The 25,140-nt window shown below is 44.6% G+C and overlaps 1 protein-coding gene across 2 annotated transcripts in view; it reads right to left on the bottom strand.

The window, feature by feature from the left end:
• The window catches only part of ADAMTS17 (ADAM metallopeptidase with thrombospondin type 1 motif 17), a 345,591-nt gene extending 320,869 nt beyond the window's left edge, over positions 1-24,722 (bottom strand). For both annotated transcript variants that reach the window (XM_077124036.1, XM_077124037.1), the window contains exons 1-3: positions 24,605-24,722; positions 23,887-24,266; positions 11,217-11,382 (exon numbers count right to left, since the gene is read on the bottom strand). In XM_077124036.1, the coding sequence (XP_076980151.1) occupies positions 11,217-11,382; positions 23,887-24,266; positions 24,605-24,683 (625 nt within the window). In that variant the 5' untranslated portion in view covers positions 24,684-24,722. The remainder of the gene's footprint in view (positions 1-11,216; positions 11,383-23,886; positions 24,267-24,604) is intronic.
• Positions 24,723-25,140: the final 418 nt, after the last annotated feature.

Raw genomic sequence — 25,140 nt, 5'->3', positions numbered from 1 at the left:
ATTACCCAGGAGAATGAACGACATCAGATACCATTGGAATTCCTTAGGATAAATGTGTTTTTAAATGCAAAGGTTGTTAAGGTAACAACAATATAAATTGATTAGATTATAGAAATTCTATACCATAAGAAGAGAGAAAAAGGGAATAGAGAAAAGCAGATTAAACTGACAGAAAACAAGAAAGAAAGAAAAAAGGGAAATAAAAAGCATTGCATGGTAAACAGAAAGCAAAACATAAGTGGCAGAAATAATCCCAATTATGTAAGTAATACAAAGATAAAAACATTCACCTTGCCAATTAAAAGTCAGATATTCCAAAACTAGACACTTAAAAAAATTCAGATACATAACACTTTTAAGAAACATACATAAATCATTGTTACAGATGGAGGAATGAAAATAAAGACAAGGAAAAAGAAATATCAGGCAAACATTAATCAAGATAAAAACTTTTATTGCCATGTGAATATTAGATGAAAACAACTATAAGGCCAAAAGCACTACCAAGGATTGGAGAAAGAGTTCACGAGGACCGTAGTCCTTAGCTCTGTATACACTACAAAGTATTGCCTTGGAACATTACAAAACAAAAATGGACAGAACGAAAAGATGAAATTGACAAAGCCACAGTAAGTCACAGGAATTTTAATATGCTGCTAATGAAAGCAAAAAAAAATCAAGCAGTCCAGAAGATAATAGGATATGAATGATTTTAACATGACAACAACTTGAGCTAATGAACACATATAGGACACAGTTCACAGCAGTTAAGAATTCACATTCTTTTCATTTTTATTTAAAACATTTAATAAAACTAACATGCCCATTTCTAGACTCCAATGCAAATCTCAATAATTACCAAAAAATTACTATCATATGGAATGCAATATGGCCCAGAGACTTCTATTGGACTTAAACCTCCTGTAGAAAACAAACCCCAACAAAAGCCAGAAAGTCCATGGCCTGAAGGCACAGGAAAGTGAGCAGAGGCAGGCAGAGGACTTGGAAGAAAAGAACAGCACGAGAGCCTGAGGGCAGGCCCAGTCGGTGCTCTACAGGGTGGCTAATCCTCCACTAACAAGTCTGAAGTCCTTCTTGTCTAAAGAACCAAAAGATAGAGTTCAGGGCCACAAAGTAACCAAAACAAGGAAAGCAGAGATCCAAAGGAGGGATCCCCAGATTCTGCATATAAATTCTACCCAAATCACTGGCCTGATCCCTGTGAATTACTAAAAGACCTGAAACTAAGAGTTGAGCTGCCACCCAGGAGATAAATTTTGCAATTTAAGTCTAACAAAATTAATTGCCAGCTAAAATACTCTCCAAAGGAATAAAATAGAATCCAGAGTTCCACATCACATTCACAATATCCAGAATATAATCCAAATTGTTTGGTATACAAAGAACTAGAAATTTTGACCTATTTTTAAGAGGGGAAAAAAAAAGCAATCAATGGAGCCCAAACCCTAAGATGAAAGCCAGATGTCTGAACAGTTGACAGGAGTTTTAAAGCCACTATTATCACTGTGCTCAAGGATTTAAAGCAAAATATGTACAATGACTGAAAAGCTAGGAAATCTCAACAAAGATACAGAAATCATTTAAAAAAACAGAACTAAGTGGAAACATCACATACGCCAAAGTCTCTGACCAACTATACAGAGAATTATAAATTGTTTTTTAAAGATGGCAAAAAAACATTTGATGAAAAACTATAAAACATCAAATAATTTATGGTATAACAATAATAAAAGATAGCAATATAGAACACTGACTTTGTCCCAAACATTGCTGTAAATGCTTTATATATATTAGCTTATTTAATCATCTTAATAATTCCATAAAGTTACATGCAACTATCCTCACCATTTTACAATTAGTAGTTAGTAAAGCTACTACCAGGAATTCAAACCTAGTCAGCCAATCTCTAAAATCTTAATCATTATATTATACTGCCTGTTTGGAAAAAAAATTCTAATGGTAACTGGGAAATATTCAGAAATGGATACCAATGGGAATATTACATACGAAAATGTGTATGCAGCCAAAACTGAGCTTCTAGGAAAATGTATAGCCTGAAATACATAAATTAAAAATGAAGAAAGAGTGAAGTTTAATTAGCTATGTATTCAACTCAAGATATCAGTGAAAAAGCAACAGCTTATTCTGGAGAATATAGAAGAGAAGACTAATAACAATGCATAAAGAAATTTACAAAAAGAAGTAGAAAACAAAAAGCAGTAGGGGAGAAAAGACAACGAAAGCTAGATCTTTGAAAAGCCTAATAAAATAGACAAAGTTCTGCAATTAAGATGAATGAACATGTATTAGCATGGATGGACCTGGAAGACATTATTATGAGTAATCAATGCCAGCTGCACAGTCTGAAATCCATTTATGTAAATTCCTAAACATGCAAAACAATGTAATATAATGTCTTATTATCACACATCACAAATGTTACGAAAGTATAAAAATGTTGAAGGGGAGAGTTCACATCACATCAGTATGTGGTGACTTCTGGGGAGTAGGCCAGAGAGGTTGACAGGGGGTGGGCTACAGGGACACTCAGGCATATATGTAAATTGTCATTTCTCTCAACAAAGAAAAACATTCTGAAGCAAATATGGCCAGATGTTAACATGGGTTAAGTCCGCATATTTGGTACGTGGGTTTCTGCTTTTTGTTATTTTTCACCCATGGTAAGTATTTTCTTATTAAAAATAATTTGTACCTGCTACATTTATTACTCCTTTACTATCTCTCCCATCAAACCATAAGCTTCCTAAAAGCAGAGACCATGCCATGTCCCTTCCCCACCACGTGCCTAACATCTAGAGAAACAACATGGAACACAACAAAAGGTCAACAAACTTGACAATGGGGTAAACGAAACATGAGAGGAAAAAATCAAGCACATGCCCTATAAGGGTAACTTTTGGTCTCAAAACTGTAAGTTCCCTTGATTTCTTCATGGATTTTATCAAAAGGAAAGAATGACAAGAATAATGAGGGCCTTTTGTTCTCAGGTCAGTACTCTATAGCATCTCTTTCTCTCCCGCTTAATAGACAATAAAGGCACTGAAGTGGTCCCCTTGACATCTCATTTAATACTCATAAAACCCCTAAGAGGCAGATGATCTAAGTTGTTGATGGTGAACCTGAAGCTTAGAAAGGCTCAGTCCTTTCTAAATCACCTGCAGTCTACACATCTCCTTAAATGACTGTTCATCAAGAGTAAAACTGAATAGATGACTGGCCCATGACACTATTGTTATAGAAAGGGTCCCGTTATGTAGCCCTTCTAAATTCACCTCTCCTAAATCTCCTCTAAATTTCGGGGGGGGTGGGTGTTGTTTTTATTTTTTGCAAGAGTTTTCTTTGACACACCCAACAAGGCAGCTAGAAGTGGTAACAGCACCTCTCGTCTTTAGTATTCCACAGCCCTGCCCTGAAAATCAAACAAAACAGGCATTCGCTTCCCAGGTTTACAAATGAGAAAAGAGGTATAAAGAGGTTAAGGGACACCCCTGGGGTCCCACCAAAGAGAGACAGAGCAGGGCACCTAGACTGGCTCTTCATTCTCTTTCTTGTGGAATAATGATTCTTATGATATCGTGCCTGTGTAAGCAAATAAATATTAAAAACGTTAACATGGAGAAGCTCAAAATAGCTATTTAATTCCATTTCTTTTAGGTTTTGTTTCCAGTCGGGATATAGAAGGACATGAAAGACCATCATAATCACAGTAACAAAACAATACTGGAGAAACTGCAAAATCATAATTTTTGCCCACTGGAGGGCTAAGGAACCAAATTTCAGGGATTGAGACTTTCCCAAGTGACTCAAGACCAGCAGCCATGGGTCTCCCTGGGGCACAGGTGGGTTGAGGTGCTAATCAGCCCGTGATAGAGGATCTTGTGGAAATAAGAAAAAACAGCCAAATTCTTAACAACCATGTGGGCTGGAATGTTGGATCAGGTTTGGATTGGAGGTGTCCTAAATCTATTCCAACAGATTGTTACCAAGTAGTGCTGGTTTGCAGGAAGGTAGGATAAGGTGGAAAGCTGAAAGCGATCTCCATAGCCAGGTGGCAACTAAGACCTTAGCTTTTCCCGAAGGACAGCTCTGATCCTGCCCTTAGAAATCTGAAACCAGCAGTGAACTGAAAGTAACTCATGTTGCAATCCAAACCATCCCAGCTCAAATCCTGATTAAACAGAAGAGTTTACCACCTCATCCCAGCCGCCTGACAGAGGGAAGGGCATGCTCTTTGCATGGTAAATGGCATCTCCCTTCAGCTCCACTATTTTTTGATACAAGATCTGGTATACAATAAATAAATATATATATATAATAGGGAAAGAAGCAGGAAAATGTGACCAATAATTATAAGACGTAACAGTCAATAAGAGGACAATGCATGCATTAGATCTTAGAAACAGAAGGAAAGGACTTTAAAATAATGATTATGCATATGTTAAAGAATTTAGAGGAAAATATGGACAAAATGGGTAAACAGAAACTAAATTTCAGCAGATACACAGAAGCTCTAAAACAGAACACTGGAATGCTGGAGCTGAAAAATATAGTATCTGAAATGAAGAATTCATGGGACAGACTTAACAAAAAACTGAATACAGCAAAAGAAAGGAATGTTGAACTTAAAAACAAGTCAATAAAAATTACTTAAACTGAATTGCTGACTGCGAAAGTGATTTTAAAAAAAAGAAAGAGCAGAAGAGCTGACACCCCTAGGACAACATCAATGCAACATGCATGTACTTGGGGTCCCAGAAACAAAGAAGACAATGAGGAAGCAGGAGAAATACTTGATGAGATAATTATTCTCAGATAATCGCTGAGAATTTTCCAAACTTGATGTATGACCTCAAGCCACAGAACACAGACGCTCAGTGAACCCCAAGTGAAATAAATGCAAAGAAAATCCCTCCTAAGAAACCAATATCCAAAACATAGGAAGACAAAGATAAAGAAAAAATCTTAAAAAGTACATGGGGGTGGGCCAGAGCGACAGTGGTTCTGTAGCAGAATTCTCACCTGCCATGATGGAGACCCGGGTTCGATTCCTGGTGCCTGCCCATGCAAAATGAGTTAATTAATTAAAAAGTAGCTGGGGGTGAGTGGGCACAAGGAGACATTCAGGAGAATAACTGTACAAATGGTGGTCTGTGCCTGTGATGGTCTACTGTAGGAGGTCTCTCTGGATTTAAAAGTGTTTTTAAATTGGTAAATCAAATTCAGAAATAGATAAAAATAATAATGCATCATAACTAAGCAGGGTTTATCATAGGAATGAAACACTGGCTCTATGTTTGAAAACCAATGTAACTTATCACATTAACAGGAGAAAAAACTGTATAATCAACTCAACAGATAACGAAAAAGCACTTGAGAAAATTTAATACTCATTCATGATGATAAAAAAAAATACTCTCATAAAAATAGTTCTAGGAAGGTCATGTCCTTAATCCTAGCAAAATCCTATAGGTTATACCATATTTAATGGTGATATACTGAAATTTCCCTGAGGTCAGGAACAAAGCAAGAATGTTTGTTTTTTTCTCTTCCATTCAGCACTGTATTGGATGTCCAAGGCTGTGCATTAATGCCAGGCAAAAAGGAAGGCACAAAAATATTGTAAAGAAAGAAGTAAAAATGCAGATGACATAGTTACATATAACAATCCAAAGGAACCTACAAATACATTATTAGAACTAATAAATGAATGTAATGAAGTTGTGGGCTACAAGGTCAATTTATAAAATCAATTGTATATCTATATAATAACAGTAAACAATTGGAAAGTGAATAAACTGAAAACATCATGTATTTAGAAAAATTTATTGGAAGACTGTGACCCCCCACCCCAGCCAACACATTCATACACACACTAAAAACTACCAATATATGGCCAAGAGAATTTTTTGTTTTGTTTAGTCTTTTAAAATTTTTAAGTTCTATGATGTATCTGGAGTTAATTTTTGCTTATGAAATGAGGCTAGGGGCCAAAGTTCACTTTTTTTCCCCATATGTATATCCAGTTCCTTCAGTACAAGATAACACTGGCTAATTTAAACCTTCAGTTTACTACAAAAAAAAAAAAATCAAAAAAGATAAATAATAGATGAGAGAAAACTTTTCAGTAAATATAATCTGATAGAGGACTCATATCCAGAATATATCAAGTACTCCTCCAAATCACTAATAAAAAGACAATGCAATTTAAAAATGGGTAAAAGTATTAAACAGGCACTTCAAAAGAGAAGCTTCCATATGTCCAATAAGTACATGAAAAGGCGCTAAATGTAATTGGTCAACAGGGGTATGCAAATTAAAATATCAATGAGATACTACTACACACCTACTAGAATGGCTAAAATTTAAAAACTGATGACACCAAGTGCTGACAAGGATATGGAACAACTCTCACATGTTGATGGTGAAATTGTAAAATGATACAACCACTAAGAAAAACTACTTTGGCAGTACCTAATAAAGTTAAATGTACTTCTATCATCTGGCCCAACAATTTCATTCAGAATATATACAGAAATGAGTGCATATATCCACAAAAAAACATGCACAAGAATGCTCGTTACACTCTTATTCATACAGTCAAAAAATTCAAACACTCAAAAGCAGGGGAGTAGATAAACAAAATTGTGGGATATGCAATGGATTGCTGTCACAGTGATAATAAAGAACAAACTAGTGATACATGCAAACTACATATAATGACTTGAACCTATTTCACAGTCATTATCCTGAGCAAAAACACAGAAGAGGACATACCACACAATCCTATTTAAATGAAGTTCAAGAACAGGCAAAGTTCATTCAGACTAATAGAAGTCAGAAAAATAGTTACCTCTGGTGGAGGCAAAGAGGCCTGTTGCTGCACAGGACCAGGAGTAAACTACCAAGGAGAAACCTACACCTTAGTTTGAGGGATAGGTACAGATAGGTAAATAAGTAAAAATTCAAGGAATCATGATTAGAACTTTTGTATTTTATCATATGTAAGTTACAGTAATAGAACACTGGCTCTCAGAATAGAGCCAGTGTTTCATTCCTATGATAAACCCTGCTTAGTTATGATGCATTATTATTTTTATCTATTTCTGAATTTGATTTACCAATTTAAAAACACTTTTAAATCCAGAGAGACCTCATACACTAGACCATCACAGGCACAGACCACCATTTGTACAGTTATTCTCCTGAATGTCTCCTTGTGCCCACTCACCCCCAGCTACTTTTTAATTAATTAACTCAGATACGACACCCTTATAATAGTAGATAACTCAGAACGACACCTCTTGGTTCATGGAAAGCTTAGGACATGATGGGAGTTTTGGTAACCAGACATTGTTTCTTCATTTGGTGTGATTTGAAAACACAAGGCCTAGAACTGTTGTAGCCTCTCTGTCCCCACAAGAGAAGCCAGCTGAGAACAAAACTGTCATACAGGAAAAAAACTTCAGAGAAGCAGAGCCCAAATCCTGACTATGCCTTACTTGAGGCCCAATTTGCCAGATTCTTCAGTTATATGAGCCAAAGTCAATTGCGTCTTCACTAATTAAGCCAGTTGAATTGCTTTTTGCAACCAAACGAACATTAATTGATACAAAGCACAGATTCCAACCAATTCTATGAGACGGAGCATTACCTGTATACATGAGCATTTATGCAATTGTTATAGCAAATATTAGCAATACATAAATTCTGAAGTTATAATAAAAAGTGATTTCTATTTTGAAAGTGCCTTGTGGCAAATTTGACTTATTCTTTTATCATCTACCTCTATCATCCTCATTAGTGGAGGAGACAGATTGAAATTTTTACTACAGAGAAGGCATGGCCAGCCAATACCTTGAATTTGGACTTCTAGCCTCCAACTACAAAGCAATAAGTTCCTGTTGTTTAAGCCAACCAGCTTGTGGTGGTTTGTTACAGCAGCCCTGGCAAATTAAGATACATATTTTTTTATTTCTTTCATTAAGCCTCTATTATTGAAGTGAAAAAAAATAACAAAAAGAATTGTTACTAAAGGCCATGAAAATACAAGTGGGAAGACTCCACATAAACAGAGAAATTAAAATAAGTAGAAGAGAAAACCAACATTTTTAAAATCAAAATAACCACTTGAAACTTGAGGAACATTTCAAAACATCCAAAGAACCACTTTAGTTGCTGAGAATAGCCAAAAATACTTTCAGAAACTCATGCTTCTACCAAAAATAAATAAATAAATGAATGAATGACTTGCAGACCCCACATTTTCATGCCAAGTACCAACCTAGAGTGAAATGTTATGAATCAATTTATTCAGTCCTGAAAATAAGGAGTTTAAAAAAAAATAGGTCCAGCCTGTCCCATCCCTACCCTGGGTGCCCCACAAGTGCTAGAAATGCAACCTCAGTAGTGACCAAGTGAAAGAAATGGCACTCCCAGTGACCCTGTCCGCAGACATAGGCCACTAGAGAATGGTGGCTCACTTTGGTGCACCATTCAGATAAAGAGAATGCTCCATGGAGGACAGAGGAAGGGTAGTCTTCCTCACCTGCATGAGCCAGCTGGACTAATCCCAGGCCATGGTCAAAGTTACCCAGCACAAGGTCAGAAGAGCATACAATGACCCTTAGGGCTGCCATGTTTAGCCACAGAGAACATGTTCCCATGGGAAATCTTGGGTTAATCTGATTATTCTTTCCAGGCAAATTCAGGAATGTACTTTACTGGTGTTCCAGTCAATTAAATTTTCCTATTTCTAAACTCCCAATCTGTAAAATTAATCCAAACTAGATAGGGCCTGACTGCTTATAAGCTAAGCCTATTAAAAGGCCTGTTGTCTTTCTCAATGCAGTAAGAAAAAGCTCAGTGAGCATAAGAAAGCTCAGACACAAAATATACACCTCTCTTCTATGTCTGTGTTCCTAGTACAGAGTCTGGGAACAAGAATCACCAGTTTAAACATACACTTTGCCCTGCACGGGAGAGCAAGTTGATGTGAAGCTTGGGTTCAGAGAATGGGAGGTTATTTTTTAAGCAAATTCAGAACTGTCTTTCTGCAGCATTGCACGGCTGCTCTTCTTTTAACTTGGTTTCCATCACATCCACCCCACCCCAGCTTTATTTACTTTATTTCCTTCATTAAAGAGGCTTAACAGTATATCAAAAGGATGCCCTGAAACTTGCCTTGGGAACAAAACATGTAAACACCAGCACGACCAATCATTTTCTCATCATATCCTTGCTATCACTCCCCTAAAGAGGATAGGAACTGGTCATTAGACAAACAATAAGCAAGTGCAGGTGGATTTCTGATCACTTGGAAACAGCTAAAGAGAGCTGGCTTGTGTAGAGGGAAAAGTGAGAATAAAACTTATCTGCCATCAGGTTTCATTGTGCGGCCCTGTTTGATGGTGCTCACCTGAGAAAAGCCACTTCCTGGGGGCACACAGGTGCCATTACACATGTTTAATAGTCCTCAGCACAGTGGTTCTCAAAAGAGCCAAATGCTCAGCTGCCCCGTAGACTAATTAAGTCGGACTTTGGGGGACTGGAACCGGGCATTAGGATTGTTCCAGCTCCCCAAGTGATTCCGATGTCCCTCCAGGGTTGAGACCACTGCCTGACTGTAATCCCTTTGCCTCTGGACCAATATGTTCAGGTCAGCCACAGCAAACACAAAGAAGATGCAGAATTTACTAGCAGTCATCCGCCAAGACAAAACTTAAATAGGGTCAGGTGGCTCACATTTAAAGTAACACTCTGTCATCAAGTCCACATAAGCAACCGACCATTGGACTTAACAACATCTCTACTCAAGGGCAGTTTTTGATCACTAGTAATTTTATGTGCCCAGGTCTATTGCCCCACTTTTGTAAGAGTACAGAACGGAACAAAGTAAAGCCATAACCTGTGGCTGCATTCTCTCTCCATGGAGAGCCTTTCTGGGGTTTCAGAATTGGTCTTTATTCAGCAAAATCACCTGTAAAACCTCCTGCTGGATGCCAGGCTGAGGACAGGGACAGCCTGGCTAGGATGAGGTCTGCATGTCGGAGCTAAGCTGAGCTGCAAGACTTGTTTATAAATAACAGTTATTCTAGAGTTGAGTCATGTACTCAATTTATTTCCAAGGTTGCTGGACTACTGAACCCTAAAACACTAATACATACATACATATATATATATATATATATATATATATATACACATACACACACATATATATTATATACAAAGACAACCCTTTAAACTAACAAAAGCACTGCCCCCAAAGGTCATCCATAAGGTCCCTGGCTTGCAGGGTGTGAAGACTACATGCCACTGCGGGCTGCTGGTTATCTATCTGGTGATCGATCATCACTTGCAGGCCGAGCACAGGGTACCAGGAAATGTTTTTAAACACCTGACAGATAATCCCCAGGTGGCTCCAATAGAGGCACAGTTTCTAAGAAGCCTGAGAACAGAAGAACCCTGGATTCTCACCTATGCTGTATATTAGAATCACTTCTACAAACACTGGTGCCCAACATCTCAGTCCAATTAGTTCAGGACTCCCAGGGGCCCAGGCATGGGATTCTTACAGCAGTGGTTCTCACATTTTGGCATGAATCACAATCACCCAGAGGGTGGGTGAAGACACAGATTACCATGTCCACCCCCAAAATTTCTGATTCAGCAGGTCTAGGGTTGGGCCCCAAGAATACGCCTTTCTAACAAGTTCCCAGGTGATGCTGCTGCTGCTGGTTCAGGGACCACACTTTGAGAACCACTTACCCACCAGCCCCACCAGGGTTCCAATGAGTGACAACAGGGCAGGAGGGCGGCAGAAGGAATTCTCATCCCAGCTCTGCTACTGACCTGGGGAATGATAACAACTAAAGCCATCCAGGTTCTTCAGGCCTGAGCTTTGCTCCTGATACACAAATTGAGGCACTGCATGAAGGAGATTCTGGGTTCCTTCCAAAAAACAGAATGGGGACTTCTTCAAAGGGCCGCTGTTACCAGCGAAATGTTGACACTAGTACACGAACAAAGGAGAAGGAAGTGGCCTTAAGAGCAACAAAATGTCTTTCCAAAAAGAAGGAAAGGTGGATGCCCATGGTTGGTGTTCAGGTGACCTCAATGCGCCTGGGAACGTGCCCGCGGATGCCCGACTGCGCGTGTGTGTTTCTCAGACTCACCTGTTAGAACCTTGCAGAGCTGCCCAGGTGTCCGGGACTCGTTAGTGGGGCTGGATGGCAGGGACCACGTGCGCCTGATCAGATGCTTGTGTCCACCGAACGGGTGCTGGGAATTGTTGAGGGGCTGGATCAGCACCTGCTCCTGGCCAAGCTGGATGAGACCAACCTGCCCGGAAAGGAGAGAAGGGAGGTCGGCCACAGTACCAGTGGGTGAAGGCCAGCCAGGACTCTCTACTGTGGTCTGATTTTTCATGTCTAGGTTTTTGGTTTTTGGTTTTTTTCTTTCCCCTGGAGGGTTGCTCAGTTTTACCTGAACCCAAGGGTGAACCTTTGTGCAACTTGAAAAATACCCCAAGTGGTTGTGATGGAGAGAGAGCAATAAGCACGTGGGGAGGACCAGAGGTATGTGTAATAGCACCCAGTTTCCACATCTGCTTTCAAAGAAGATGCATTACTTTATAATTTAAAAACAACAACAACCACAAACTGTTTCAACAAATGCTGCTGGGAAAACTGGATGACCATATGCAAAACAAAGGAAGCTGACCCTTCCCCACATTATACACAGGACAATTCAAAATGGATCAAAGACCTAAATATAAGAACTAGAACTATTAAACTCCTGGAAGAAAACACAGGGAAGCATCTTCAACATCTTGTGGTAGGCAATGGTTTCTTAGACTTGACACCCAAATCACAAGCAACAAAAGAAAAATTAGATAAATAGGACCTCATTAAAATAAAAAATACTTGTTCCTCAAAGGATTTTATCATGAAAGTGAAATGACAACCTACAGAATGGTAGAAAAATATTTGGAAACCACATATCCAATAAAGGATTAATATCTAGCATATATAAAGGAATCCTTCAATATAACAACAAGAAGACAACCCAATTTAAAAGTAGGCAAAAGGACTTGAAGACCTCCTCCAAAGGAAATACACAAACGACCAGAATGCACATGAAAAGATGCTCAACATCATTAGCCAACAGGAAACGCAAATCAAAACAAAATGAAATACCATTTCACACCCGCTAAAGTGGCTACTATTATAACGGGGCTGGGGGCGGGAGCGGGGGAACAAGTCTTGGAGAGAATGCAGAGAAACAGGAACACTCATTCATCACTGGTGGCAGTGCATAACCGGGCTGCCGCTGTGTAAGACAATTTGACATGTCCACAGAAAGCTAAGTATAAAATTACTATTTGACCTGGCCATCCTACTACTAGGTATATACCCAAAAGAACTGAAAACAGGGGACTGAACGTATATTTTCACACACCAATGTTTACAGCAGCATTATTCAAATTGCCAAAAGACGGAAGGAATCCAAGTGTCCATCAACCAATGAATGGATAAATAAAATGTGGTGTATACACACAACAGAGTATTACTCAGCTATAAAAAGGAATGAAGTCCTGATCCACGTGACAATATGGATAAATCTTGGAGACATCATGTTGAGTGAAATAAGCCAAACACAAAAGGACAAATACTGTATGATCTCACTGAAATGATTAGAATAAGAAACCTCATAGAACCAGAATCTAGAATACAGGTGACCAGGGCATAGGCTAGGATAGGGAATGGGAAGTTAAGGCTTAAAATGTGCAGAATTCCTATTTGGAATGACAGAAATGTTTGGTAATGGCTGGTGGTGAGCATAATACAACACTGTGAATGCAATTAACAGCACTGAGATACATATCCGAACCTGATCAAAAGGGAAAGTGTTCGATTGTATATATGGGAACAGGATAATATTTTTTTTAAACAGCATCCATAGAATTACACTACATTGTGAACCCTAAGATAAACCATGGACTTCAAAAAAAAAAAAAAAAGCTTTTCAAAATTTTTAAAATCATCCTCCCTTCCCCCAAAAAGTAAACCCACCTGAAAAGAAAACCCCCCAACATCAGTGGGAATTAAAATCATATCCTTAATGGGAAAACACATCTTATCCCTGGAGATATTTAGAATTAAATATAGAAAATATAAAGTCAGTCAGGTCTCCAGTATTAATACTTATAAGGAATTTGTACCTTTTTTTGATATACCGTTTAAGAGAATTTGGCAGAACATCTAATGGATTTGATTTGCAATTCTAATTTAAACTGCATAACTGACTTGGACTTATGATTTTAAATTAAAAATCTTAAAGGCTTTTAAGCAGCATTAAGAACATTTAGGGGTTGGCCACGGTGGCTCAGCAGGCAGAGTTCTCGCCTGCCATGCCAGAGTCCCGGATTCAATTCTTGAGGGCTCCCCATGCAAAAGAAAAAAAAGAAAAAAGGACAGTTAGAGAACTTAAGACTTCTATGTTTATAAAACTTAGTCATTAGGTTTGTAAGTATTCTTAAGTACCCACAGAGAGTTTGTTTTTTAATAACACTAAAGAATTTTAAAATGAAATTAAATGTTAAATTTCTAAATGCAGCTTTAAATTTTTTAACATTTTTAATAACTGAATTTGTAAGTGGGGCCCAAAATTATTCAAAGCCCCCTTAAAAGTGATTGCAAAAACTTGCTGGACTTACAACTAGAATATGATTTGCAAACTGAAGGAAAAACTTAAGAACCAGGGTTTGTAATTTGTCACTTTAATAAAGTGAATACTAACTATATACATCTTAGAATTTCCCTCACTTGGAATCAATGCTGATAATATTAAGGCAACAAATTACCTGCCTGCCTTCCCTGGGGATACCTCCTGCTGGCTCCCCCTCTTGAAGCATAGTCAACAAATCAAGACAAAGTTCCCACAGGAACCCCAGCTCAGCAGGCCAGGGCCGGGAGAGGACTGGCTTTTGTACCGTTTTCCGTGCAGTTAACAGACTGTTCTCCTGGGATGGTGCTCAAGGCCCACCTCTGCTGGCAAAGACTCAACACATCAGGTGGATGTGTTTCAGGTTGTTACAGATATCCTTTTCCCTCTAGCTTCCACCATTAATTCTATAACAGCTATGACTTTTGGATGGATTATATGATACATGAATATATCTGAATAAAACGGCATTAAAAAAATTTAAAAAGCTCTGACCTTAGAACCCAGCAGTTCTCAAACTCTAGCACGCATCAAAATCATCTGGAAGTCTTGGGGGAGACCCAAGGCTTTGCATTTCTACCAAGTTCCCATGTGATATTGACACTGCTGGTCCAGGGAACCACAGTTTGGGAAACAATGCACTAAACCAAAGCACTGCTTGCCCTCCAGGCTCCCGAACACAGCCCATGCCAGTCAAGTGATGCAGTTTCCTTGTAAATCCTGAAAGATGGATCGATACCAAGCCTCTTTGTAAAGAGATCTCCATGAACTAAGAAGATCTCTGACAACCTTTAGTCCCCAAGATGCAGGGTGAGACCACACTTACTACTCTAAGCAGATTTCAAGGTTTCCATTTCATTAGAACTCTTGCCAACAACAACTGAGAGATTTTACCGCCCAAATAAAACTGTCTTAAAGCGGCACCGTGTGACCTGCAGGAAAACCTGTATTTGCTAAGATATTTCGGGGAGATTGAGAGCTGAAGGCAGAGGTGGAAATATGGAACTCTGTTACAGCTAGACGCACAGAAAGCCTGGATCTGGGAGGTCTCAAGAGCCACCAATGGGGATGGCAATGGTCAAAATGAAGCTGGTAAGTGATGGCCAGGGAAGGAACCCCGTGCTCCCTGGAGGGCAGAGGGGCTGACTCTTCCCAGAAAACCCTGGCTGTGGAGGGTCGAAGGCATCCTCGGGTCTAGTGCTTTCCAAGCCAGTTATCATTCCTTCAGTCTAGCATTTGCACTTATAACTGCGCTGTAACAGCCGAGTTGGCCCTATGTGACACAAGTTTTTAAACACAGGGATACCCTCACCTTGCTGAGAAACCCTTTAGAAAGTGTCTGCACGCGTGTATTTATACATACAAGCATAACTGAGCTCCCTGGGGGAGGTTGCTCTTTGCCAGAGGAAGCCGCATGCCAGTTTCCTTGCATTCAGGGAAGAAAATAGTAACACTGGAGACGGATGAATGGACGTAGGGAGTTTGTATTCTACCTGGCAGCCACCTTCAGGCAACGATGTGACCAGGACTAACATCCGGGAACGGGGGACTGAGCAAGGCCCCCACCCTTGGAAACCAGCGCAGGAAAGGGCCCCACCCCACCTGTCTCACAACCCTATCACTCTGCTCCCGACCTCCTGTCACCACGTCCACAGTGAAAAAAGGTTTTGCTGAAAAAGTGTCACTTCTATCCCCCTCTTCCCTGGGCAATCTCAGGACCCAACAAATACCTGTCAGCCCTTCCCTATCTCCCCGTGACCCCCTCTTTCTCCAGGTTTAAACCCCCTTCCCTGTGGCCCACTGCACTCTGTGTGGCAGCCCGCTACCGAATGCCCCCATCTGGCATGGCCTAATGAATGGTTTCCTCCTTTGGGATAGGATCTCAGTTATCTATTTTTCCAACGTCTGCCACAAAATAGGTATTCAAGACAATGTGAACTGAATGAAGTGGAAAAGAATGGGATCGGATGGAAAGGGATCGGAAAGGGATGGGGAAAAGAACATGGATATGGAAAGTAATGAAAGGAAGCGGGAAGGGATGGGGAAGGATGGGGATGGGATAGGACTTCCTGCAGTGCCCCTTGCCCAGTGGTTCTCATCCCTGGCTGCACAGTGGAATCAATGGGGAGCTCTGAAAACTCCTCGTGTGGTCCCCACTCCAGGCTGATAGAATCAGACTCTCCAGGGGCTGGGGGCGGGGGGGGGGGGGGGGGCGGTGTGCAATTCAGGCACTGGTATTTTTAAAAAGCTTACCAGGAGCTTTTATCTTGACTATCCTACTTGCCGGGTTTGCCATGTCTGGTGTACCCTACATGGACCTGGCACCCAGGCCTCCACTGACGCAGGGGCTCTGCCTATCGCCCTGGCTCCCAGCAAACCGCTGCCTGTGTGGGGAGCCAAGCCTGATTTTGTGTCAACCCTCCAGCCCCCCTAGATGCTGAGGTGAGGGCAACGCTGTCCCAGGCACCCCCTCCAGCCCCCCCGCCACCCCGGCCCACTGAAGGCAGTGAGGAGCTGCCAGTGGGGATGTGAAGGTTCCGTCAGATGAAAGAAAAAGTGTCTGTGGCAGCCTGGAAGGCGTGGAATTTTAGAGGATACAATAATCCTCAGCAAAAGGCTGCCCTTAAAAAAGAAATCTAAAGTTTCTAAGATCCGGTGTCATACTGAAGAAGTAGGATATCCCATAAAACGTTCTCGGGTATAACCTGATATTTTAACAGTTCTGAGTGGCTGGTTATACTTCAATTCTCTTTGTTCTGGGCACTTCCTTTGAATAGTTTGTGTCTTGCTCGAAGAGCAATTTATAAATCAGGGACTGTTAACCTGCCCCCTCCCTGGAACACGATCAGTTCCGCATGGCACTGTGGAAAATGTGTGCAGGACGCACCGGCTCACCAGTAACATCAGCGACTTCTCGGCATGACCAGGAAAGGCTTTCAAGGGAACGTAAAGGAAGCCTTTGTCTGTATGCTCTGGAACTGAAGACTGCTCCTCTCCGGAGGGGATGCTCCACTTCCCACGCTGGGATTTGGGGGTCACAGGAAGCCCACGAACACGCCTGAGCCCTTTCTTGGGGAAGCAGCCCTCTTTGGTTAACTGGGGTAGGTCTTAGGTCACCTTCTCTACGTTTGGATCAGACAGCGTTAGGTGGTTCAGGGGATGGAGCAAATGGGGTCATGTATTTGCTTCCTGTGTAGGCAAGTCTGCTTCCAAGAAAGAAAAAAACTCCTGGAGGAGTCCCCCTGGAGGGGGACTGAAGAACCCCTGCAGCTTCTCAGATTTCCTGGGGGCTGCAGTGGAGCTGGGGGGCTCTCAGAGGAGCATGCCCCCTGTGGCACAGGTGTGAAGGACTCCCAACCTCCACGCCGGAGTCCCCCAGGCTGCCTTTCCTAAAATGCACCACTCAGGGATTCCCTTCAAAATCCTGCTGCTGCTGTTGCAATTTTAAGTGCCTAAAGGCAAACTCCTAATCTCTTTTCCAAAGGCAGCTTCACCTCCTGCCCCACCTTTAGCCTGGGGTCACTGTAGGATTCTTTCTGATCCCTAGATGGAGTGAGTCACAAAGGACTGTCAACCCTTTCTTCAAAATCTTTCTCACCTCCACAGTCCAAGATCCAGCCTTGCCATTCCATGCCTCTCAGCACTGGCCTCCCCTAACCCTTCCGTCCACACTGATTTCACCAGCTGTCTCCCCAGTCAAGAGCCCACGATGCCTCAGGGTCAGCAGTGGTCCAAGTGTGGCCCCAAGACCGGCAGCATCAGCAAAGTCTGGGAGCTTGTGGGAAATGCACCATTCTCTGGCCCCATCCCAGACCCACTGACTCAAACTCGGGCTGGGGCCCAGTCATCTGATCCACAAGTCCCACAGGGGACTCTGATTCCCAATCATGGCTGAGAACCCCTGCTCTGGGGGAAACCGCAAACACCTTAGGTTGGCAATCAGGGCCCCGCTGTTCATTTGGTCCATCTTCCACCTCCTATAAAATAACCATCCCCCACCACTACTCCACTGACCTCAGGAAGGGCCTGGATGGTTTTGCCATTATTAGCCCCTTCACCTTCCATTCTCCGACTCCCTGAAGCCGCCACTCTGCCCAGCCCAGTGGTCTGCCTTTCTCCCTGAAGTCTTCTTCCTCCCTCCCCCCTCAGCAACCCCTAGCTTCCAGTGCCCCTCCTTTCCCATGCAGCTCTAGACTATCTCCGAAGACAGAGCCTGCATTGTCATTCTCTTTGAGGTTTGCTGGGAGTCTACTGCAGGGTTCTACACAGCGCAGGTGTGTGACAATGACCAGGTCATTCAGCGAACACAGGTGGCTCATCGGGTGATTTATAACTGGGAAAGTCTGGGGACAGCCTGTGGGGTAGAGAAGAAACAAGTTTCTAATGCCTTAACATAGCCAGCTCTCACTAGATGACTTCACAGGCTTTATCTTATTTCATTCTAGCCACAGCCATGCAAGGGCGATGCCATCAACCCATTGTATGGCTATAGAAGGGATGGGTCTGGTGAGTTAAGTAACTTGTCCAAGAGAATAGGGTCCCATCCGTAGCCCCATATGGCTCTCCAGTTTCATTACCGAAAGAACAGGGGTGTGACCATGAATCGGTGTGCCTCTGTGCAGAAGCATGCACAGGGAAAGGTGAACCCATGACTCTGCACAGTTCCCTTTGAGGGACTGGCTGCAAAAACATCTCCTACTGCACAAGTACAAGGTCAGAAAGCTGCAGCCTTCCCAAGTGCAGTAAATAAGCTCCAATGATACAATCATTCTAAGAGGACTTCTTCAGAAAGCTGCGGCCTTCCCGAGTGCAGTAAATAAGCTCCAATGATGCAATCATTCTAATATGATTTCTTGGGTTTATCATCCCTTACTGGACTTTTATTCCCTTTTCAAAAAAAAAAATGCTGCCCACCAATTGAAAGTTCAAAGTTGGGGACTCTGGTTGCACACCCAAGGTGATAGTTCTTGGCAGCCTCACCCCCATGAGCTATTCTACAGTAAAAATCTCTCTCTGGCACTGTAAGAGATCTCAGCCTAGCTTTATCCTAAGTGGGGTGAATGAGAAGCCATCGATAGGGTCCATGAATATATTTACAGAGGGGGAGGCCAGAGGTTTTAGAATTCTCTGATCCAACCTCCTTCAATTCTTCCATGCCTCCAAACACCTGTCTCCGCCCTTCTTACTTTCCTGAAACACAGAGGAGCTTCCCCTTCACATCCACTCAATGTTTACTTTAAACAAAGCTTTAAATGTGCACTAATGCTTTAGTAATATCAGCAGATATGATATAGGGCTTCAGACATGTATCAATTTAATAGCGTTTAATGATACAGTTTGATCTACTTCCACCCATCCAAACCTCCACACTATATAATTTTAGACAAGGATAAATGATGTACTGGACCCAACTGATATTGCATTAAAAAGATGGACCACTTTAACTTCCATAGGGCATATCAATGGCTATCTGTTCTAAAGGGAGAGGCAGTGTGATGGTTCAGCTCACATAAACACCGGGCCAAGTTATGGTGCCCAGCTGTTTGATCAAGCCAGCATGACCTGATTGTTACTGTGAGGGTATTTTGTGGATCTAAATCATCAGGTGGACGATTCCATCTATGGCTGATTACATCTACAATCAAGTGAGGAGATGCCTTCAGCAATGGGAGAAGGCTCATCCAATCAGTTGAAGGCCTCGAAGGGAGAACTGAGGATTTCGGGAATCAGAAGGAGGAATTCCCATCATTGCTTCAGTCAGCCACTACCTCCTGGGGAATTTATCCAAACCTTCATCAGAGTTCCAGCTTTCACCTGCCCTACGGAATTCGGAATTGCCCTTCTCCACAGTCGCATGAGCCACTTCCATAATAAATCTATTATAGGAATAGATAAATATATATCCTGACAGTTCTGTTTCTCTGGTGAACCCTGTCTAATAGAGGCAGTAACATCCCAAACCTGCCTCTTTCTTATAGTTGTTGTATAAATGCAGGCTGCCCCTTCAAAACTGGTTTCACCAGCTCTTCCAGCCGCTGGCTGGCTGGCTGAGCTCAGCCTCCATCGCTTTCTATCTGGAAGACATTTCAACTTCTTCCCCTAAAAGAGGGGTGAGACTTCTCTCAAAATCTCCCAAGTGGACTGTGAGGAAGAGATGTATAGAACTACACCCATAAGAAGTACTGCAAATGATGGACTACCAAAATGGCCACCTGTTCTGCAACTGTGCTGTTCAGCCAGTAACCGTGACTCAAAGTAAGGGTCCTGCATGTGTGGCTGTGAGTTCGGAGGAGGCAAGCTGAGAAGATGCCTGGCCATCTTGCTGTCATTCTGGGGTGGTCTGGAAAATGGGCATGGCCACCTCACGTTCCACAGCTCCTGGGTGTCCCATCTCTCTCTTGGCAGACCATGGCTCCAGCCAAGAAGAGGTGGACAGAGTGCGTGGGGTGGACCTCCAAGAGCTTGTCAACATCTGCCTTAGGAGCACTGGTCACTGCTTGGTAGATGAAACTCAACAGCAGGGACCTCTGGCTTTCCCCTCCTCTCTGTTTGCAGAGATGGAAAACACTGCAGAGACAGCCTTTTCAAAGGCTGACATGCATTATTCCTTCAAATCCCATTTCCAATGCCCACTCCACCTGATGAAGTGGAACCTGATTCTAATTGTCCCTTGTATGATCTGATCCCAGACATAGGAAGCAGTGGATCCAAACTTGAATAAAATCATGGAGAACGTGGTGAGTTGAATGGTGGTCCCCAAAAAGATGTGTCCACATCCAAAGCCCCAAAACCTGTGAATTTGGGAAAAGGGTCTTTGCAGATGTAATTAAGTTAAGGTTCTCAAGAGAGATCGTCCTGGATTACCCAGATGGGCTCTAAATCCAGTGACAAGTGGCCTTATAAGAGGCAGGCAGTGAAGAGACAAAGGAGGAGAAGACAGAGGCAAACACTGGCTTGATGCAGCCACAAGCCAAGAAACACCTGGAGCCACCAGCAGCTGGAAGAAACAAGAAAAGGCTTCCCACTAGAGCCTCTGGAGGGAAGGCAGCCCTGCCAAAACTTTGAATCAGCCTTCTGGTCTCCAGAACTGTGAGACAACAAATGTCTGTTGTTTTAAGCCACCAAGTTTGGGGTAATTGTCAAGGGAACCACAGGAAGCTAACAGATGGGAATACCTTCCTCACAGTCATAAAGTTTTTTTGCACTGAAACTCTGTGCCTGTAGAAACTCTTCCCCAAAACTGACACTAAGGCCAAGGACTCCCTGAAACGTAAATGAAGCAAAGACACAAACAAAACAATAACACTGGAGTCCATGGTTTCCAAAGAGGTAAGAAGTGTGGCTTGCACAGCTTTTCAAAATAAGACAGAGAGAAGTGTCACAAGGCCCACTGTCAAAGGGAAAGGAAGCAAAATAATTTACTCTCCAAACTCTGTAAACAATTAAGTAATGGCCTATTTTAATAATGCATCTCCTTTAATCAGATGCCAAATATATCTGGAGACAAAACGCACTAATTCCATTCAATAGGGAACAGAGGCTGCATTCTCCCTGCTCCTGAGCTCAGCATTACTCACCGCTAAGCCATTTTGGAGTTGTTAGATACAAGGGGATTTACTCGCAGTTAAAATGATAGTCGACATCATAATCAAGTCTAACGGGAGCACAGCCACATCCATTTGTGTGTGTATCGTCTACATCTGCTTTTGCACTAAAATGGCAGTACCGAGTAGTTGCAACAGAGACCTGAAAAGTCGAAAATACATACTACCTGGTCCTTTACAGGAACAGTTTGCCAAGCCTGCTCTATGTGACTTTTTGGACACAAGAAGGTTTTGAAATGGTACCGTCCGTGGCTACCAGGTATCATCTACTTGGCATCTTCTCTCTCCACACCTTGCAGCCGCGACTGTTCTAAAAGATGCACAGGGCTCCACAGTCTCACAGGGCTTCAACTACAGCCAGCACGGACTAGAACAAGATCACCACCTGTATGAACTATCTGAAACGCAGGCGAGGACTGAAATCAAAGATGCTGTACAATGCGAACTTGGCTCATCTAAGTTCCTATTGCTTTTTTTTAAAATTTATTTATGCTGCCCACTTCCACCTGAGGTCCATTTCCAGTTTCCCCCCAGGCTCTTCCCTCCTGCCTTCAGTCCTTTACTTACGTGTAATTAGGGAGAAGTGGTCAACGTCCAGCTTTGCATGAATGGGCAGACTGAACACCCCCAAGTGTCTGGTGAAGCCAGAATTTAAAATCTGAAGTCTCAGAGGTCCCCCAGCAACTTGCACATACTGAACTCAGCATCTTGGCTGGGTTCCTTTATCTACAGCACAGCGCCCTCACATGGTGCCAAAGGGAAGGGCAGCCTTCCTGAAAATTCGGAGGACTTAAGTGAACCCTCTCGCTGCTTAGATCCCATCTGTGAGCAGGCGAGAACTCAATCTCTGTGAGGACTTGAAATCAACGTTATCCAGATTTCCACCCTCAGCTCCTTCACAGATAGCTTCTCGCTGGAAACTTTACACCGAGAAATATAAACTCTGACCTCTGCAGAAACTTACTAAACCGCAGCAAATGGGATTCAGATGTTTCCCAGTACAGTACAGTGATGTGACCTAGACTTTAAATACTTTGGCAAAAACAGGAAAAATGATGTGGGCCTTACGGTCCCTCCCAGAACATGATACAGCCTTGACCTAAGTCCTTCCTCGCTCCTACTTGTGCCTCCTTCGTCTGGCCCCAGCCCAGATTCTCTGCCCCAGCTATACACGAGCCTCCTGCCAGGCCCCCACCACGGTCTACACCATTTTTTTTTTCCCTGCTTAATTAGTTAAGCAAAAGTGGATCACATCCTGATTCGGACGGAGAAAATTCCTGAAAGGGGAACTCATGAAGGCTAATCTTAATTACCCCAACTCCTTTACTCTTTATGTCTCAGATAAAGACTGGGAATAAAGACGCAGGAGGCTCTGAGGCTTTGCTGCAGAGTCTCCGTGGCTATGGGAGAGGGGCTAGAGAATTCTTGGTGGTGGAACCAGACAAGCAGCAGGTGAGGGGAGCAGTAAGGACAACCATCAGACACTGTCGCCCTGGACACCGGCCCTGATGGAAGACAGGGAAACAACCAGCGGGTTTCAGGCTCAAACCCAACACCTGGCTTTTCTGGGGACAACTCATCTGCCAGCCATGTGCGCTTCTCTGGCAGGAAGCGGGAGCTGAGAGGTGTCTGGCCCGGCATCAAGGCAGCAAAGTGATCAGTGAGGGCACAAGCAGGGCAGAGACCCAAGAGAAATGGCAGCATCAGTCCCAAGTGTCCAAGAATGTCCCACTGCCCCTCAGAGCACCTGTCACAGCCCCCTCACCCCCACCCCCACCATCACCAAATGCAGCAGAGCAGCTCTGGGGGGCGGGGAGAAACAGGACCTTTCCACCAATGTAAGCAGATTCTCCCTCACTAGGCAGGGCGTGGATGCCAATGTCTGCTAAAAGTGTAAGGAAACAAGGAAAGATGCTGACACCCCTTCCCCTCTCTTGGTTCTTAAGTTTCAACTAAGAAGAGTGGGGTAGCTCCTGGCCCATCAGGGAACCCCTCCGAACTTCCTTCTCCAGATACAGCAAGACTCAAAACGACAGAGAGAGGTGAGTGCCCACCCCACCTTCATCCCACATCCAAACACCCGTGGGATATACACATACAGGTGTTCCCCGTGGTGCACACATACCTGCGCACATGGAAACTGTTCTCTACACCTGGGGTGGGGATGGGGAAGTCGCCTCTAAGTCCCAGGGTTTCATACTACTGGATCTGCACACACACACACACCCAGGTGCACCTGTACATCCCCAGCACCCGCACACTGCGGAGAGTCAGTACAAGGAGCGGAGAGCACGGGACAAGGAGACGCTTCCCCTCCTGCCCCCTTTACTCCCAGACCTTCCGGAAGGTGGGAAGATGGGTAGTTCCTTCCCTCCATTTAGGCGGCGACAGAGCTCCCCTGGAGGATGAACTCCTGCCGACGCGCCCCCACCCCCACCCCAGCCCTCCGAGGAGGCCACCCGGGGCGCCGCGCACAGACTCGGCAGGCAGACCCGGATCGGGGCGCGGGCAGTACCAGGCCGCCGGCGGTGCCGCAGGCGCTGAGCGAGGCGAGGGACCCGGGGTGACCGAGCACGCGGCCCGAGTAGAAGCACAGCTCGGCGGGGCGTCCGCGGCGCCCGGACGCGCCCTCCTCCTCCACCTCCTCCACTTCGAAGGCGTGGGATAGGAAGCGCAGGTCGCGGCGCAGCTGCAGGTACAGGTCGCGCCCGAAGGCAGGCAGGTGCAGCAGCAGGGCGCGCTCGCCGGGCCGGGGCCGCAGGGAGGCGAGAGGCGCGCGGGGTGGTCGCCGCCGCGGGAGCCCCGGGGCGCCGGGCAGCGGCGGCAGGTGCACTTCGTCCGGGCGCACCCGCCGTGGGAGCACCACCTCCACGTCCGCCGCTGCCTCGCCGACAGCTGCGGGGAGAGAAGGAGACGCGTCAGCGCGGCGCGGGCCCGCGGGCCGCCGCCCGGCCGCCCTCCCTCCCTCCGCGCCCGGGGTCCAGCGCGGGGGGCCCCGCGGCTCGGAGCCGGGCTTCCTCCCCGCGCCTACCGGGGAAGGGCTCGGCACGGCCGCCCCAGCGCCGAGGAGGAGAGCCGGCGGCAGCGCGTCTTCCCGGGAGCCGCCCGCAGCCGCCTCGCCTGGGCCCCAGGCGCTGTCCGCCGCCGGAGACCGGGTGCCACCGGAGGCCGGGGCTGCGAGGACGCCGCGCCGCGGAGCGCAGAGGCAGGGGACCCGGGGAGAAAAGCGCTACCTGTGCCTGGATCCAGTCCCCACAGCAGCAGCAGCAGCAAGGGCAGCACCAGAGGAGGCAGCAGGGCGCCGTCCCACATGGTCCCGGGGCGGCCGAGCCGGCGGGGAGCAGCGCGCGGGGCGGCGGCGCCGGCGGACTGCAGCCCTCCAGACTTCGGAAAAAGTAATTAGCGCTGCGGACAAACCCAACGTGGAAAACCCCAAGCCCCGCCTTCCCGCGGAAACCGGGCAGGGAATGGACGCTCGTTTCCCCCTGCCCCGCCTCCCCCTACCGGATTGGCTGAGACCGGTCAAAACCCGGGTGCGTAGTTAGGTTGTAAGCACTTTCTTACACGTGGTTTCTGGGCAGTGGAGGGCCGGGGACAGCAGGGGGCGCGCCGCAGCAGACTGGGGCCGCGCGACCCTGGAGGGAGCCGGGAAGACACCGGGCTCCGGTTCAGGTCTCTTGAGTCGCTTGTCCTCATTTTGGAAGTCCTCTCTGGCTCTGCTACCCGGCTTCCCGAGAAGACAGGCCGGAAATCGCCCCGGCCAACCAGT

The sequence above is a fragment of the Tamandua tetradactyla genome, chromosome 12 (genome assembly GCF_023851605.1).
Source record: "Tamandua tetradactyla isolate mTamTet1 chromosome 12, mTamTet1.pri, whole genome shotgun sequence".
Classification (NCBI taxonomy): domain Eukaryota; kingdom Metazoa; phylum Chordata; class Mammalia; order Pilosa; family Myrmecophagidae; genus Tamandua; species Tamandua tetradactyla.
The sequence above is the reverse complement of the archived record's forward strand: the minus strand, read 5'-3'. Positions and strand labels throughout refer to the sequence as shown.